General features: G+C 34.8%; 1 protein-coding gene across 1 annotated transcript; it reads right to left on the reverse strand.

Annotated features, from left to right (window-relative positions):
* Positions 1-2,029: 2,029 nt before the first annotated feature.
* Positions 2,030-19,932, reverse strand: LOC144439434 (acid-sensing ion channel 2-like). The gene is made up of 10 exons (XM_078128723.1): positions 19,607-19,932; positions 12,935-13,102; positions 9,672-9,854; positions 9,003-9,127; positions 7,609-7,811; positions 7,089-7,233; positions 4,039-4,101; positions 3,434-3,587; positions 2,850-2,941; positions 2,030-2,175 (listed from the first exon to the last, which is right to left on the reverse strand). Exons 1-10 carry the CDS (start codon positions 19,930-19,932, stop codon positions 2,030-2,032), a joined length of 1,605 nt encoding a protein of 534 aa, XP_077984849.1.
* Positions 19,933-21,068: the final 1,136 nt, after the last annotated feature.

The raw sequence follows: 21,068 nt of genomic DNA on the forward strand, positions 1-21,068 counted from the left end.
TGCATGTTTGCATGTTTGCATGTATGCATGTATGCATGTATGCATGTATGTTTGTATGTATGTATGTATGTATGTATGTATGTATGTATGTATGTATGTATGTATGTCTGTATGTCTGTATGTATGTATGTATGTATGTATGTATGTATGTATGTATGTATGTATGTATGTATGTATGTATGTATGTATGTATGTATGTATGTGTGTGTGTGTATGTATGTATGTATGTATGTATGTATGTATGTATGTATTTCATTATTTTTTTATATATATTTAAACTTTATTTAAAGAGGGTTAAAAATCATACAGATAACCTGGTTAGCTAAAAGCTAGTTTTCCCCAGGACCCTCTAAAAGACAACAAAACAGGATAAGTTAGAACACACACAGAAATACAACTAAGACAAATACAATATACAATATGCAGGAATCATAAACAAATTAAATACAATATGCAGGAAACAATAAAACTCAATTAAAATATGCTTCTATAATTCTTATTCAAAGCTGATTCTGGAAGGATCAACTAAGAGATGGATATCAGTCCATGTTATTCAATAATTGAAATAAACACATATACGCTGACAATTTCTGTGTTAGATTGTTTTTATTACCAGCTGCATTGCATTCTTCCAAATACATGTAAAATACTCTTCAATAGTGTGTATTGAAATATTGTTTTTTTACAACCTATGTCCATACTATTATTCAGTTTCCATCTGGTTCATAATTAGGAATATCTTTAGGATGCAAACTCCAAATTTTATATAATGTATTTCATAAATTGATGATAACAAAGTGTGTGTCTGCTATAAAGCTTATTTATCTACCTTATAATCTGAATGATTCATTTACATAATCGATGACTTTTGGTAATGATGTATTATCGTCAGTATGCAAGCTTCATATTTCATATAAATTGGTATAATTAACTTGACTGTATTAAGGGGTACATTATTTGTGATAGCTATAGCTCTGAATTTTTCATTCCGACAATGTGTATAGGAAAGTTGCCCTTAAAGAAAGCATTTAGTTTACACCTGGTTATATTTTATTTCCATACATTGTTCTACAATATTATCCTACTCTCAACATAATGAACATATAGAAAACAATTTGTAAGATAGGAATCACAATTACATTTGTATCCCTTTATACACCTGTAAGGAATGACCAGTTTACACAGTGATTAATTGACTATGGTTTCTACGAAGGGGGTCAACAACACAGGCAAACAGACACATACATACATACATACATACATACACACACACACACACACACACACACACAAACACACAACATACATACATACATACATACACACACACACACACACACATACATACGTACGTACGTACGTACGTACGTACATACATACATGCATGCATGCATGCATGCATGCATACATACATACATACATACATACATACATACATACATACATACATACATACACACACACACACAACATACATACATACATACATACACACACACACACGTACGTACGTGCGTGCATGCATGCATGCATACATACATACATACATGCATACATACATACATACATACATACATACATACATACATACATACATACATACATACATACATACATACATACTGTTTACATACATACATACTGTTTACATACATACATACATACATACATACATACATACATACATACATACATACATACATACATACATACATATATACATACATACATCACACATTGTTCTTATAAAGTTGGTTTGATTTGTTCGCAGTCATGTAAGGATCTATAACTATCTTCTCTACTTTCATCAAATGGTATATCTTCATTTGAAATTGTCTTCTTTGTCGAACTTTAATACACACAGCTATTCTGCAGTCCACAATAATGCCAAATTTTCGAAAGAGTTGACAGCGCTGTTATGTTCAGTCACACTGCTTCTTCTGTTTGACATGACCTACAGTAACCCTGTACACGATAAAACAACTTACTGCTAATTTCTCTAAATTCCCTATGCAAATCCATTTGTGGATCATCTGACACAGTCAACGGGAGAGACTTTCGTAGTGGTCTGTTTTCTCCATTTTTTGTAAAGGTGTACACACGCAAAGTCGGCGATTTCGACGAGTGTAACAAAACTTGCCCCAAGTAACAGTCCCATTGAACCTCCTATATCACCTGAAAATATCAGTCAATACAAATATAAGTATAGAAATGGTATACATGCCAAGATGTTGAAGTGTAGGCAATGCCTACCTCTATGAAATAGTCATTGGAATTCATTCGCTATTAATGTTTGTATTACATTAGCGAGAGGTGTGTGTTCCCATTTGCTACGAAATGACAAGAACATTGGTATATTAACATGTCAATGAGCTATTGAGCCTACTGGCAATACCACGACTTTGTCAACGTTCCCTGATTTGTTGAGAAGAACATTTGAACACCCCCCCCCCCCAACACCTCCAGCAAATTTTTTGTACCCAAGGATCACGGACAAATTCTTGAGAAGTTATGACTCGGTTTATCTTTGGTACTGAAGACAATACGATACTTCTTTTTTTGTTGTGTAAAGACACATGAACATGAATGTAAGCTCAGTGCATTCGGTTTAAAAAAAATTGTGGTTCGTAATCATTGTCGCATCCCGGAACTTATCTTTTCTTCCGAGGGTGTCGTAAATGAGGCTATAGTTTACGATTATGTTCATGGCGACTGCAGGTCATTTTTATAACCAAACTATTAAAATAAAATGGCAAAGTATAAGATTTACGTAATTAAAATCTATCAGACCAACTATCTAAAGTAGCTAGGTCCTAGGACAAACTCGATGGTAAAAATTATCCACTTACTAAATAGTTTGAAGAGTTCATAATCAATATGTTGTGAAATCTCTTCGTAGCTGAGTTCCTCAAAAAAAATGTCTAATTTTATAGCATTTTTCCTGCAAAACGAAAATATAACTAAAGGTTTAGAAATTGTTATCGAATCGATAAGGAAACTTCTCGCATGCAAAAAGAATATATTTTTCATTCTCTGTGTTTCATTTCTGTCATTTCCTCCTTATATCTCCTCTCTTTATTCCCTCCCTCCTTCCCTCCCCCTGTTCTTCCACCTGCCCGCCCGCCCGCCTGTGTCTGTGTCTGTCTGTCTGTCTGTCTGTCTGTCTGTCTGTCTGCCTGCCTGCCTGTCTGTCTGTCTGTCTGTCTGTCTGCCTGCCTGTCTGTCTGTCTGTCTGTCTGTCTGTCTGACTGTGTATGTTTGTCCGACTTGCTCTCTCCTTATCCCACTCCGATAGCCACAAACATACCCACGCTCGTATAATTTCTTCAGCCATATACCCACAATCGTATCATTTCTTCAATATCCTTTTCAAATGATGACAGTTTCAATATACCCAACCAATATATCAATCACATATATATAATACACATACCTAAGAAAATCTGGATCACTTTTATTCAAAAGTTTGCTGTACTCAACTGTTGCAAAATTTGAAGGAAACTGGGCATACGACAGACCAGAAGTGTACAGAAAGCGTTCACATGGTACAGGACAATTGCAGTAATCTCTTTGACTCGCATAGTTGTCTATAGAAAGATAAGATAACACAGTCATGAACCAAGATACTAAGAACAGTGGAAAAATTAGATCTGGAAATACATACATATTTGAACAAAGTATGGACAAAGTCTAACCAGTTTTGGTCACTTAAATGGTTACGAGTGTGTATTTTAAGGTTCTCCCACCAGTTACTAGTAAAATTACACCCTCTATATAAAATGCTCCTTGTCTTTTACATATACCATGCCAACCCAAACCACTTTGTCCGTTAAAAGTGACAGCTCTCTTAATATAACTTCAATAATTATATTTTCTGTTTTCAACTTCGGCAAAATACACACCGTAATCCCACCCAGTCAATATAACAACTAAACCGTGATCGACTACAAAACCCCATCCATTTACCCAGATGTGGTAGCTAGCAATAACACATTCACTTACCCAGATGTGGTAGATAGCAATAACACATTCACTTACCCAGATGTGGTAGATAGCAATGAAATGTTAATTCTGCTGAACACAAGGGTGCTTCCGCTGCAAAGAATAGATACATGAGTCAGTTACCATTATCACAGCACAACTTTTTTAGTCTAGTTTCCCTTCCCCTACTTGTGATTCTGCCCCAATGTGTTTTTCTCTAATGTAGTAAGTATTTGACTTCAGATTGTCCAGAGGGAAATCATCCTTCTATCACATAGGTGGGAGAGGCGCTGTGGGTTTGACAAATAGAGAGTGCCAAGACAAATATGGTACAAAACGGTTAATGAACTCCAGGAGGGCTACAATACAACTGGGTTGTCACGTGATTTCACAAATGCATAATGTTTCTAGTGTAGCGCATTGTGACATATATTATATCGGACCAGGGCAGTATCTGGATATTACATCGTAACAGGGCAGTATCTAGATATTACATCGGAACAGTGCAGTATCTGGATATTGCATCGTAACAGTGCAGTTACATCGGAACAGTGCAGTATCTGGATATTACATCGTAACAGTGCAGTATCTGGATATTACATCGTAACAGTGCAGTATCTAGATATTACATCATAACAGTGCAGTATCTGGATATTACATCGTAACAGTGCAGTATCTGGATATTACATCATAACAGTGCAGTATCTAGATATTACATCATAACAGTGCAGTATCTGGATATTACATCATAACAGTGCAGTATCTGGATATTACATCATAACAGTGCAGTATCTGGATATTACATGGTAACAGTGCTGTATCTGGATATTACATCGTAACAGTGCAGTATCTGGATATCACATCGCAACAGTGCAGTATCTGGATATTACATCGCAACAGTGCAGTATCTGGATATTACATGGTAACAGTGCAATATCTGGATATTACATGGTAACAGTGCAGTATCTGGATATTACATGGTAGCAGTGCAGTATCTGGATATTACATGGTAACAGTGCAATATCTGGATATTACATGGTAACAGTGCAATATCTGGATATTACATGGTAACAGTGCAATATCTGGATATTACATGGTAACAGTGCAGTATCTGGATATTACATCGTAACAGTGCAGTATCTAGATATTACATGGTAACAGTGCAGTATCTGGATATTACATTGTAACAGTGCAATATCTGTATATTACATCGTAACAGTGCAGTATCTGGATATTACATCGTAACAGTACAATATCTGGATATTTCACCAAACCAATGCGATATTACACAATGTTGATGCAATCGTTTAAATAATGTACTCGTGAAACAAAGTAGTCTGTAAGATGCATACATCGATATCCGTGATGTTGGGAATGTAACTGTTGTGCGGGTTGCGGGCCACTGCGGGTTACTGTGGGGAAGTGAGTTTAACTATTGTGCAGGTTGCGGGTAGACTGTCGACAGTCGCTCGCGCCTTTTTTCCCCCTACGTTTTATCTAAACTCCAATCCGGCGCAACACTAGTCTAATCGCAAACTGATATCGAGGGCCGAAGGCCCGAGCTTGGGCCTTCGGCACTCGACCACCCGGGCCTTCGGCACTCGATATCAGTTTGCGATTATACTAGTGTTGCGCCGGATCGGAGTTTAGATAAAACGTAGGGGGAAAAAGGCGCGAGCAACTGTCGACAGTTTAGGCTGCGGGTTGCTATTTTTACCCACTTTTCAAAATCAAAGAAACTTGTTGGCTGGCCACTGGGGGTAACTTATTGTGCAGGTCACATGCGACATGCACTGTATTATTCGATAGAACCTATGTGCTGGGCTAACTGCACACATAATTTTGTGTATTATACCCCCACCCCTAAACTTGATGGCTATTTTATAACAATGATTATAGTTAGCATATCATTGACCTCAGAAAATATCTCAATTCCACGATTAAAATGTACTTTAAATGATTACATAACATTATCTATTTACTGTAACAGAGATGACAGTGGACCAACTTATCTCTTAAACAACTCTTACTGATAACAGGAAGTGGTCCTGTTGTTTTAAAAAACACCAAGTCAAGATTATGGCTGAAATCTATCTTATACAATCAAATTAGTCTGACTAGTTACACAAAGGCACCCACACACTACCCTGACCACAGCAAGATGACAACCAGTAGTCAGGCAGTAGTTTGCTAATACATCACTGAGGAACAGAAAGGAATAGTGGAACAGCCACAACCTTGAAAGTGAATAATGAATAATTGAATAATCAGTACATCCAGTAATTTTGTCTCTATTATTGTCCCAACAGAGCTCCAAAAAAATTAATCATCATCATCTAGTGAGGTTGACCACCATTGACTGAATACTTATGTGCTCATACAGATTACTTACGTGTATATGTATTCATTTGTCATTATTTTTTGCAAACTTATATAATGTTTTGGACGATTTTATATAAATAATTGTCGTTTGAACAACCCGCAAATTGACCCGCAAATTGACCCGCAGATCGACCCGCAGTTAGGCCTGTCGACCCGCAAAATAACGATACTGTGATGTGGTCAGCAGTTCTCCCACTGAACACATGTCAAATGCAGTAGAGCTTCTGTACAAACTTTGAAAGTTGGTTAAGTTGTCAAGATACTATTTTGTCACCCAAAACTCCCAAAATCACATGTAACTTGATACGGTAATCACTGGTAATCAATACAAGTGTACTAAAGGCAGTAATAAGCGTGACTGGATATTTCCTTTAAAGGACTACACTTTAGAACTTTGTGCTTTTCTTGGTTATTCTACAGTGCTGGCAAGAAACAAGTGACTCTTTGATTATGAATGAATGATACAAAACTATGATGAATAACTTTAAGCTGAGTGTGTAAACTTAAAGTGATAAATTGTAATGAGAGTTCAACTGATCTTTACAATGACGAGGATAACAAAGTTGACCTTCTAGACTGTCTATATACTTTTACTAGTGATATTTTCAAAATTGCATATTATTGTGTAGTACTACTACTTTGCAGCATACGCTCAAACACTGACAATGCTAATAGGAACTAGGTCAGACTATTAAAATTGATTATTTATAAACGACATGTCTTACCTGGCATATATGTAGTTTTACATCCACACTTTGATACGATATACTTTGTAAGACACTCAATTTGACATTTGGACATCGTATAATCTTTATAATATTCCAACTTTTTCGACATGCAGGTACCGTAGGGAGCTGGTTTACTCGATACCTTGAATGAGAATAGTAAATTAACTTGACACTGTACGTTATGTAATAGAAGTCAGTTGTAACGTCATCTCGCTCAACACATTTCTTTTACACACATTGTTATATTTCATACACTTCATCGCTTTCTTTATCCAAAATTACATTTTATAGTCTGACTGGACAAACGTCTAGTGACATTGCTACATTTTACTCGACAAAAATCAATAAGCACAATTAGTACATTTTCATCCTTCCCAGGGCGGATCGCCTAATTCCATGGCAAAACATTAATACAAATCATTTTACACTACTGGGAACGAATTAAGCACTCATCAAATGACAGAAATTACAATATTTGATGCATATATAATGTATATACATGTAGCTATAAACAAACCTGTGTCATCTTAAGTCCTACAAGTGTATGAGAACCAGGAGGTACTGCAAATCCTAGATCTCCAACCATTGGCAAGTCATTTGGATTATGAATAGCAATTTTTAAGCCGGCTGATTCTCGTGGTCCTCTGCCATATTGGTCATGTTCAATGTTGACAATCAAACTTAGAGCGAAGCGTGACCCTGTAGCCAAAAAAGGAAAACCTAGAAGCATTTTTAAGTATGTATGTGATTGTTCGGGACAGGTTAGTTTTAAAGTTGCATCGTCAAGAGCTTCATGCCGTTGTTGTTGTTGTTGTTGTTGTTGTTGTCGTCGTCGTCGTTGTTGTTGTTGTTGTTGTTGTTGCTGTTGTCGTCGTCGTCGTCGTTTTCTAAATCATTAACTGTAATCAAAAACTTCAATGACAAAAAGAACATTTCATATTTCATAACTTTCATAAACATAATTTAAAAATAAATATGATTTTGAAAGATCAGATTTTGTCAATGATAGGCAATAGTTTTGACAGTATGTGTGACTGTATGTGACATTTTGGTGTGTCTAATATAACCAAACACAGAAAGTATTACATGTAAATTATGGACAATGATCCCTTTCCAGTTCTGGTGTTGGCCCTATTAGTCGAAAAAAAGTAAAATGTTTCCATAAAGCTTGTCGCTCTCCAAATAAATAGCCCTAAATATTCAAACATGTTGATAATTACAGGCAATCTATATATAGCATTTTGGTTATAGCTTTACTATAACTTTCACGTAAAAGATCAACTTAACGGTCCCATTCAGATATTGAGGGGACAAAAAACAAAGGCGCCAAACTAGTCAGAAATTCAAGCCGCCTATGTATTCATTTACAATACGTATGAAAGAGAAAATATGATGTGCTTACATAACTGTTACGTGGGAAAGCCGGTCAAACATTTCTCAGTTTCAGTACCTTCTCAGTCATCCTTATGCGATCTGATAAGACTATAAATGTCGAATTACAGTAAAACTGATGAATAACAACTTTTGGTTATGAAGTTGTATGCGCCTCGAAATCAAAATCTTAAACTTTTGTCTTCACTTTTTTCAAGAAATCTCAAACCCATTTTTACTTAAAAAGGTCAGGGGTCACCATTTGAAATAGGGGTCAAAATTATATTGAACCAATTTAGAATCTAATATGACCGCCGAATATTGTATTAACATATGAGGAATAAAAGATTGCCGACTTCCTTGAAACAAGACACCAAATCCAAAACTTAAAAAGTCGACCAACCATAATCTTTCAAACGTCAAAAATTAGAAGAACTTTGAATTTCTGGAAAGTTAAGTTGGTCCTCGGGGCGTATTCTACCTCACAAGCTCAAATGGTCAAACGGTCTCACGATTGGGGTATGATAGTATACTGATTACCTGTGTTGTCGACCCTCAACTGTGGTCTACCATTCGTACCTGAGTTGAAAGTATGGCATAAACCAAAATCTGTGATAGACGTTGTGAAATTTGCCGTCGAGCAGAACTTTCCTTTCCATTTACATCTAGATAGAATGACAGTTGAAAATTTGAGAAATACGATCTCGATTACACATACATTTAATTATTTTTTTAATTATTTTTTTAATTGTTGGATAAAATAGCCTCCGTAAAATCACAAACAAAACCCTTACAAAGAGAGAAATCTTGTCCTGACGAGTATTGTGTACAGTGAGATTAATTTTCCCGAAATAATGTTCGAAAATCTTAACAATTGGATACCATTGCAGGAAATAACGGGCATTTCATAAATCTTAGGTTTTGGAGTTATTTCACTATTTTACATTAATCGCATAATATTACGCACGATACCACGAAACACCGAGTTGAAACTTGTTCCTCGTCCATTATTCACGGGACACACGAAATGTTAACGTTCAGCACCTTCAAATAAAACTATCAGGAGTGATCATAAGTGATCTGATATATTACATATATCGGTACATGTCTGCGGACTCCCACGTGTCCATGGCAAGGACCTCCACTGAAAAAAATGTACTTAAGAAATTCTCCATCATGTAATCGAAGTAATGAAAGGAACTGACTCACAGGATAATCATATCGTCTTTTTGATGTCCATATCTATATACGAGTTCTGTCAAATTGCTGACGGAGTCGAAGGTAAAATTCTCCAAAATGCTCTCGTTAGTGACTTCCTCTGTTACCAGGGGATACAGTAACCTCAGTATATCAGTGATATCCTGTCCTTCCTTGTTTTCTAGCTCTTTTCTTCTTTGAACATTGTTTTCGAGAAAAAAAGTAACAAAAATATGAAATATTAGTTCGCAGTCCTATTATATGTCAAGAAGAAGTTTAGGCTCACTACATTAAACTTTTCTTCACCTGTTACGTTCTACTCAACTGCACTGTCCTTGTACTTTACGTTCAGTCCCTGTGTACGTATTCTGGTCAGCAAAGAAACGTCAAGCCTTTTTTTAATATAGTTCCGATAAACTGTAGACGTCAATTTTGAAAGTATTCTGTCGCAAAGTTCATTAGCCTACGGCTTGTTTTTTCTTCGGGCGTGCTGTCGGCTTTCGGCTTTGTTCGTCAACTCTCCGATGCACAGCCCGAGGTCTTGTACAAGACTAGCCGATGCCCGACGTAAAATTTATGTAAAAGAGGAAACAGCGAACAAGCAGAATAAAATGAGCCAAGTTTCAGCTTCCTCCTAAATCAGATTTTAATCAGATTGATTAGTTTCCCGAGACAATAGAACTACTCATTTAGTGTAATTCATCGCATGAAAACACAACACTTCGAATTCTCAATAAATTATTAGGATTCCATGAATGAATTAATCATCGGTATAATAGAGCTGATTTCATCACCCAGAATTTTCTTCTACTCCGAGTTTCGTCTCCACCACTTCAAACTCCAGCATGGTTGAAAGATATTTGAACACTGAGTTGACTACGCTTTTGCAAATAACACAGTCTATTTATTTTGAATATTGATAAACAGATTTTTAAAAATGTATATGCTCGTTAGAAGGAATCATACCATGGCTACACCATTTACTAATTTGGAACTGTTAAATGAGAAGCGTTGTGGACGAATTTTACAGTAAGGTGGTAGTTCATTACGTGAAATAGTCAATTCAAAAGAAAGAACTCCCATCAGTGAAAGCATAATGCCAACTTTTTCGAATTTTTAAAAATATCGTGTAACTTTCTGTACGGTTCGGTTAGTTTCTTATTTTTAAAACTAATAAAATATCATTTCATTCAAAAAATACGAAAATATTGTTTCATGCAAGATCTGTCGGTTCTACAATATACTATGATACAGTTGTACACTAGTTGATGTCTTTTACTTACTGTGTATATCCCTTAAATCTTGATAAATATATTTCTCCTTTACGATTGAACAATCCCAAGAGACTGGACAAGGAAGTCGATGTGTCATTATCGACACATGTAATTGACAACGTCTTCCGTTAAAGTAATCAACTTTGTTCAATTTACGAGATGAACACTCGATTCAAGTGAGAGTTACGTTAACAGATAGCTGATAACATGAGTTCGTTGACGCCTTACCTGTTAACCAACATGCAAATGCACGCTAGGCCCATTGACATTGGAGAAAGCTCTCAACGTCTCTGCTTGGCCCATCCGATAAAAAAACAGTAATAATTTTTTTACTAAATCATGTCAATTTCTATGACGTTTTCACAGTAATGCAACCTTTTACTTTATTACACAAATAATTATGGTATATTATCATATTTGATCTTGAGTATGAACAATAGTAAATGATCTGAAGTGATAACGTCTGAATAATCTATCTAATATTTGGTCTTAGTATGGTTTGATAAGTTTCCCTTATTTCCTTATTCCCCGATAATTTCTGTGCTACTTTTGACGTCGTCTTTATTTCCGTGACACACCTTTACATTAGTGACAACCGAAGTTAAAATATCTATCACGCAATAAGGGAATACCTATAACCTTAGAACGTTATTTTCTTTGTTCATCAAAATATCGTATTTTCATACTGTTGCTATAGTGACCAGTTTGATATAAACGTTTGGCTGTGGATAATGTTCAAGCCGTCACTATAATGTCTAATAGATATTAAAATTCGTAATTCACACTGACTTAATTTTCGTAAGCGATCAGTAAATTTGATGTCATGTACTGGATTATTTCTATCGGTTTAATTAATCGGTATATCACTTTTCAATATGGAACATAATCTTTCAGATAAATGACAAATTATAGATTTCCGAATGAAACTTTATTATATCCTTGTTTGTCGTTACTTGTATGCGAGGATAATATTAATTTAGGTTAAACATATCTAATGTAACTCTACATCCTGGATCAATCTGTTTCAAATAGTGGCACAAAGCTGTAGCATCTTGTCGATGACATTTTTTGTAAAAAGACGGAATACACTGCGTCATGTAAACCCCCGAAAGGTTTATTAAAATCTGTACTTTATTCCCCCTGCCCATTCTCATTCAAAGAAATCTTTACAACTATTTTTGTCGAACCGTGAGACATTTTTTTAGAAGTTAACTAGCTTCTATTTTACATGCTAAAACTGTCAGTTGAGTTCTATAATTGAAATAAGTAATGACGTCACAAATGTCCTTTCATTACTACAGGTGATTAGTCTGAATTTTAATGAAGAGAACACTAACCTTACTACTCATTCATTTCACTTAAATAACACGGGTTATTTTCTAGTATAATTTACGTCTTAGATGACAGGTTAATCTTTTTCATTTTTCTTCTTCAAATTTAGACATTTTTACCAACACAGGTGTACAGTTTCTCTTTGAAGATTCTTACAATTTTATGTGAATATAAACATACCCTACAAGTACTAATTCCAATAAGTAAACAAATATTAATTTTTATTAATAACTTAGTGACTCTGTATATGGGTGTCCCTTCCTTGAACTTACGAATTATTCCATTTTACAACATGTTAATCTCATAGATCTTTAGTTCTGCCGAAAACATTTCAAAACAGGTTTATTTTTAATTTCCAAATTGCCTAACAACATGATGCGCGTGGCGACTATTTTACTTTCTTATGGTGTACATTTTTCAAAAAGAGTACAAAAAGCTAGCTTGGAAACAGTTGATTGGTGTGCAAATATGGCGAAGCTGATTCGTGAATGATAGTATTTTCTAATATTGGAGTTTGATAAGTGGTACAGTCTGCTTATATAGAGCAACTGTGTTGACAAACAGACAGATAGACAGACGGACAGACAGACAGACAGACAGACAGACAGACAGACAGACAGACAGACAACATTTATTACCCATTTACACTAAAGGAGAATTGACACTTACCTCAACAAGTTCATGTTACAAATTGTAACTGCTGGAAAGGGCAAATCCTTTGCATATCTAATGTTGACGTCAACACTCACTGGGTAAGTCACATAAAGACTAACACACCTTACGATTTGATATATCAGAACACCTGCACCAGTTAATACAACAAGTAACCAGAAACACCTACAGATATGCAAAGCAGACATATATATGGTAGACGCAGGGACGTATAAACACACAATAAGTTCCTAGAGCCAGCACTTGCTTCTCTGTATGGGAGCGTATATTTTTGCATAGACTCTCAACCAACTGGTTGGAAGGTCTATGGTTTTTGACAAGACGGTTACAAACCAAATGATCTAGCTTGGAATACAATTTACAGTAAATGTCCATCACGTAGAGTTGTTGTTTTATGTGAGAATTTAAGCTTGGCCTACAGTTACGTTCATGGATCCCGTGTGACATTGATGTATTCGCCTGTATGTAGTGCTATATACTTTTTTATTGTCCATTCGTTACATCATATATCAACTATCTCTTCGATACTCTTGTATAAGTGTCAGACTAGAAGACATACTTTGAAAATGAAAGTGGAAGTTAGGGGCATTCTATGACTTTCATCGTCTACAGTAATATATAGTAGTTGCAAAGATAATATCACGGTTATGAAGTATAGTGGAAAACGTGGGGTATGAAGTATAGTGGAATTCCCACTCCCCGGGCAGGTCTAGGGGTGTCGGGTTATAAATCAATTTGTTCGAATTGATGTATATTACACAAATGTAAGAAAATCTTACAGTAGGATGAATAAAAAATGTTGATAGGTAAAGTGACTGTCGTTGATTTAGGTCCGGAGAAAATGTATAATGATATAGAGAAAAAAACAATATATCAACATTACAAGTACATTCAAAGGTCAGAAATGACAACAAAAGACGATAATTCGTATGCTTTACGCATCTCATCAAGTTACACTAAATTAATACATTACTGAAACTGGACTCAAGGGGGCCATTTGGGGTTAGGTAAAGCGTAACGAACCCACTTGTTGGATATGACGAGAAAACTATGCTTGACATACGAGAAATGAAATTGATTTCACGTATACTTCAACTGGCAACTATTACTCACTAGGGATATCAATGTATGTTCAAAGTATACATAAAGATCACATGTATTAATATTCTGTCAATTGGCAATTATTACTCACTAGAGATATGAATGTATGTTCAAAGTATACATAAAGATCACATGTATTAATATTCTGTCAACTGGTAATTATTACTCACTAGAGATATGAATGTATGTTCAAAGTATACATAAAGATCACATGTATTAATATTCTGTCAAGAATAAAGAGTATACCTTTCATTAAGTTTGACATCGTGCTGGTCACGAGCTGCCTCGATCTGACATCCTACGTCATGCAATGCCTAGTACGTACGTCTGGAAGGCCATGGCTCGAAATAAATCAAGTTGAACTGTCAATCAACTTTACGTACATTTAAGTCGGTCAAATATTTTTTTTTTAAATCAAAAAAATATAATAAGGAAATTGTTATATGATGTGCTAAAACATGTACACAGTTGAATTTATTCAGTAAATTAGACCACTGGTCCATTAATATGTAGTATGAAATTCAGAAGAAATTGGGAAAGAGAGTTACAAAGGAGATTATCAAAGTTTACAGCATTGCTTCTACATATAACTAAAACAGAGGGTACATGAATGTAGTTATTACTGTTTTACTTAATTTCAATGGTCTTTGAATCACTTTTCATTAATAGGCATACATTTTAACGTTTTGCGATCGCACTGATTACAGGACGAACAAGTTCAAAATCAAATTTCAGCAAAATGTAAATGTGATTTTTATTCTTAGAAAACAGTGAACACAGTGTATATTTAGGGTTTAATGGTAAAGTATGATTAACATTAACCTCTTTTGGTCTTTGCCTGATCATTCTCATGACTGTAACATAGGGACATTATACGCTTTATATTCAGGGATATTTGCTAATTTTTAATACTGTATTTTATGTTTTGCCCTGTCCTAGAGATTAATAATGGCTAAAAACACAATAATAATGACTATGAAATGCCAACAAGATTGTCATTAGTTCGATATAACCAGTTTCACAGTGTTGTCACAAATCTCTTGGTACCATGGTAATACACGTAATATAATATGCAATATTCTGACTGCCAATAGTTCAATGTTAATATAATACCTATCTAGTCGGGATTTTTTCATGCAATGTGTCAGTTTTCTCATAACTTCATCAAACAAGCAATAATCGTCTATCTGTATATAAAGGCTTATTACTGTCGATTTCGACGATGACGAATAATAGCTGTCGATTTCGACGATGACGAATAATAGCTGTCGATTTCGACGATGACGGATGATAGCTGTTGATTCGACGATGACGGATTAACTCGCAATATTGAAATCTCCAATTGGAAATAAAATCCCATAAATGGAATATTCGTAAGCTATGTATTATCCTGGAGTATATTGTCATCACTGTGACAAAGATTTGCGAGCAATATGAAAGTAACCTTTCTTTAACAAAGATTTTCAGCCATGATTAGTTCTAAATATATATAGCCTGGGAATTATAGTTTAACAGACGACGGGCGGGATAATGCAGAACTAGTACCGATGGAATCATAAATTTGCAGTACATATTTCCTTGTTTAACATATTGGCCACGGGGATGTCATTATCTAAGTTTTCTCAATCTAATACTTCCCCTGCTGGTGTTATATTTCTTCATATATATATATACACACACGCGTGTCATGATATACATCCATACTGCAACCTTGACTGGGAAGATCGATCACAGTACACTAGTAGTAATTACATGTAGTCTATATTGAGAGGATGGATATAAAATGAGAATTTATTGAGCGGTTGCCTTTTATGAGAGACATAATCAAACAATTAAAAACAGATAAAACTTGACAAACAGCTTTCCCTTTCTTAAGAAGACGTGAGAAAATGACATATGTTTTTGTAAACATATTCCGTTGAGTCATAATTTCCAAGGTGACAGTGTATATGTTACACCCAATCTGTGAAACTGCCCAATTCATGAAATGTGCAATGTAACTTTGCCCAGTTCATGAAATAGTCACTCTTATGCAAATGAGAGTATAGATTATGATCTAAAAGGGGCGAAATTAAATTTTTTGGGAATAGTTTTGAACTGGGGTGTTGATTATCGAACTCTATTAAAACACAAGCTACACTGAATTATTATAAAATAAAAATTGTGAAGTGATGAGTTTGTAAATACATGATAATAAAGTTGTTTGATTTTTATTATTTTTTGTGTGTGTCCTGTAAAAGATGCTCATTTCATGTACTTGGCATATCTTACCATACCCACTTCATAACCTGGGCAACACGATTGACTATTTCATGAACTGGCATGAGCAAAGTTATCTACCCATTTCATGAACTGGGCAATTTCACAGATTAGGTGTAACATATACACCCAATCTGATTAAAATCCGATGTAGATGTCGGCTAATCATTCATTGCTATTGTACCTTCGTTATTTTGCTTGAATTAACCTTCGTAGTACATGTTTACGTTTTTAGCCTGATCGCCTCCTAGGTCAGATTGTGTATACACCACACTGTGTAATAACCATATCCGGGAATCATATATGTAGCTAGGGATATCTTAGCATCAAACACATCAAACATGTCTGCACGATTGTCATAATGTCGATGTAGAGAGAGTGTAGTTCTCTAAATTACCTTACTGAATCGTTCACGTCAGTTTATAATTCTCTCATCAGTGAACAATGATTGAGCATGCGCACACGAGTCTAAGATATTGTTGTAAACGAAAATGAATTTTAAAAAAATGTCAATAAATTCCATACAGTGTATCTTGATCATTTTAGTGAATTCATGCATACAGCGTTTTTTGAAATACAAAGAATGGTCGCAATAATTTAATTTACATTTGTTAGCTAGTAGCATATGCCTTGTGGTATGGCTTTCCGTTAGAGATATTGACCTTCTTTTTTCAACCTTTTGTATTATTCATCATAATATTACTACGATTGAAGAATTTTTTGAAATACAAAGAATGGTCGCAATAATTTAATTTACATTTGTTAGCTAGTAGATGTCTTGCGGTATGGCCTTCCGTTAACGCGTTAGAGATATTGACGTTCTGATATAATATTATTAAGTGTTATTAGAGGTTCTGGGGCGAGTTTTCCTCGATTGAAGAATTTTATATCTCTTATCTCCTTTACAAGTGTTGAATTTCTGACATGGGATATTCGTTCTCTCTGCAAATTAAAAACACCTTGTTGTCCATCTTGCTATAGCATGTCGTCATTGATCTATTTATGAGTTGAATTCGTCTCTACGTTATAAGGAGTTCTTCAGATGTACACATTTTCGTCATTTACTTCAATAAAATAGTTGTTGGCTAGGAAACAAGCCTTAAGATGTAAAATTTGCAAAAATGATGGTTAAGAAAGTTGAGAATTCCATGAACAATAAAATTATTAATGAAAAAGGAAAAAGGATAGAAAATGTATTGTAAAAGGAACTTGGGCTAGATCTGACGTTTGTGCTATTATTTGTTGTTTTTAATTGCTCTAGAAATGTGTTATTCTGTGTACTGACGTATGTGAACATCGCTAGTAACCCTTGAATCTGTAGCATCGCAATCTGACAACAACAACAACAACAACAACAACAACAACAACAACAACAACAAAACAAAACAAACAAAGAACAAAAAACAAAACAAGAACAAACAAAATAAGAACAAAAAACAAACAAACAAACAACTATCCGAAGACATACTTTTTTTGGTGAACCTAAAACTGCTACTGACTTGTTGAGGATAACAGGTATGTATAAACCAATCAATGATAGGATAACAGGCATGTATAAACCAATCAATGATAGGATAACAGGCATGTATACACCAATCAATGATAGGATAACAGGCATGTATACACCAATCAATGACAGGATAACAGGCATGTATACACCAATCAATGATAGGATAACAGGTATGTAGAAACCAATCAATGATAGGATAACAGGCATGTATAAACCAATCAATGATGGGATAACAGGTATGTATACACCAATCAATGACAGGATAACAGGCATGTATAAACCAGTCAATGATAGGATAACAGGCATGTATAAACCAATCAATGATGGGATAACAGGCATGTATAAACCAATCAATGACAGGATAACAGGCATGTATAAACCAATCAATGATAGGATAACAGGCATGTATAAACCAGTCAATGATGGGATAACAGGTATGTATAAACCAGTCATTGATAGGATAACAGGCATGTATAAACCAGTCAATGATAGGATAACAGGCATGTATAAACCAATCAATGATAGGATAACAGGCATGTATAAACCAATCAATGACAGGATAACAGGCATGTATAAACCAATCAATGACAGGATAACAGGCATGTATAAACCAATCAATGACAGGATAACAGGTATGTATAAACCAATCAATGATAGGATAACAGGCATGTATAAACCAATCAATGACAGGATAACAGGCATGTATAAACCAATCAATGACAGGATAACAGGTATGTATAAACCAATCAATGACAGGATAACAGGCATGTATAAACCAATCAATGACAGGATAACAGGCATGTATAAACCAATCAATGATAGGATAACAGGCATGTATAAACCAATCAATGACAGGATAACAGGCATGTATAAACCAATCAATGACAGGATAACGGGCATGTATAAACCAATCAATGATAGGATAACAGGCATGTATAAACCAATCAATGATAGGATAACAGGCATGTATAAACCAATCAATGATAGGATAACAGGCATGTATAAACCAGTCAATGATAGGATAACAGGCATGTATAAACCAATCAATGATAGGATAACAGACATGTATAAACCAGTCAATGATAGGATAACAGGCATGTATAAACCAATCAATGATAGGATAACAGGCATGTATAAACCAATCAATGATAGGATAACAGGCATGTATAAACCAATCAATGATAGGATAACAGGCATGTATAAACCAATCAATGATAGGATAACAGGCATGTATAAACCAATCAATGATAGGATAACAGGCATGTATAAACCAGTCAATGATAGGATAACAGGCATGTATAAACCAATCAATGATAGGATAACAGGCATGTATAAACCAGTCAATGATAGGATAACAGGCATGTATAAACCAATCAATGATAGGATAACAGACATGTATAAACCAATCAATGATAGCTTATATTATAGTGATATGAATACGACTGCAGATAGGTTTTATGTATCAAATATTTTTGTAAAGTTAGCACTGTGTCTCCAGTTGGCATATGAAAAGAATATATATTCCAATATGATGAAACAAAAAACTTAAAGATATTAAAATAACTTCCTGCGACTTATTTGGGGAGTTTGGATAACCCTTAAATAATTGCGTTGTTTAGAGTGTCAGAAGAAATATTAAAAATTCCTGGTTTTTTTGTAGAAGAGGATGATATTTTGTAAAGTTGAGTTTCAAGTACATGTACACGCAACCTATGTATCAAGCATATAAAGCCGATACATCACTTTGTTATGTGGAGATTGGATACAGTCCGTAAAAAATTAAAAGGCACATTCATTACCTTCGTGGAATACGTGATCTTTTATCGCCAACATACTTCATACCGGATATACTGGCTTTTTGGGCAAAATCCTGAATTGTAGCATTATTCTCATCTGATGACTGGTTAGTATTCTCCTGGTCATCCTGTGTCTTATTGTCCTTATCATCAGCGACATCACGTAGGAACATTTTCACCACTGGATTTCTTTTTCCACCTTGAAATCTTGATAAGCTGGACTTCACTGTGTCACCGTGCGTTGTTTCCATATCCTGCTTACATTTCGTCATATCACACATTTTCTCCTTGAGCACGTTCTTACCGTTATTTGTGACGGGTTCTTTCATATCTAGGTGTCGATGTAAGTTTTAACATTAACATTTCCTGCCAAGTCTTACTAAAGAGCCGTTTTGAATACATAATTATACGGGGGTGTCGCAGTGTCAATAAAACTTGATGGTAACGACTTGTGCAGAAGGCAAGTCCTTGAAAGACTCGTAATATATTTTTTGAAAAAGATACAACACTGTATAAAATTAAAAGTTCACTTTGGGGTGTGGGTCGATAGATACTTGCTGTGAATAATAATACCAATTCATACAAACCATAGGGGGTAATCTTCAACATGTATTATTTATACTGTAGATATTCAGATCTGAATGGAGCACCTGTATTTTCTGTTGACGGTTTAACCGTCTAATAGATCTAATAGATACTATTTCTCAATATTTGCCATCGAGTCTAAGAGGAGTAGTGACAAATCCTAGTTTTTTTCAACTGAATGAAGAAAAATATTGAAGTGAAGAATAACATAATTATTCATACGGAAGTATAACTTATAGAAAAAAAGAAAATAATAGCGATTATTAGTCAAAACATTATTCCAAATCATTTGGAATGTTTTGACTAATATTTCGAGTACCATGTTATCGTAACGTAGAACGACTAGGGTAATAATCAACTTTGGTTTTTGAAAATCAAATTAGCATGTGTGTGTAACTTGGTTTTGAAAGGACAACCGCAATCGTCACGTGTTTAATACCAACAGAAATGTGCACAAAATCACGATGACTACTTATATAAGACGAACATGTTCATACATAAATAAAGCAATTTTATGATTTACTACAATTTTAAAAATCAATGTCAAACAACACAGACCAAGACCATCTATGTTACTAAAATAAATGATGGCAAAAAAAAAAATATTTTTCTTAAAAAATTGTAAAAGGTTTGTTATTATAAGTACAAGAAGAGGTACCGAAAACACACTTCCTTCCTTTATTTATTTATTTTTGCAATTTACTGAATTACAAACATGGACATGACGTACATTTGTATTTTGTTTGACATTGTGTTGGTTTTTTTTCAAGTAGAAAATCATACTAAAGTTACAGGTACCCATTTCTCGTCCATAAGACCAGTACTAGGGACACTAACCCCGTCTAGACGTAGTTCGTCCTACCTGAGACAGTCCCAAGTC

Source organism: Glandiceps talaboti, chromosome 8, assembly GCF_964340395.1.
Source record: "Glandiceps talaboti chromosome 8, keGlaTala1.1, whole genome shotgun sequence".
In the NCBI taxonomy this organism is placed as follows: Eukaryota; Metazoa; Hemichordata; class Enteropneusta; family Spengelidae; genus Glandiceps; species Glandiceps talaboti.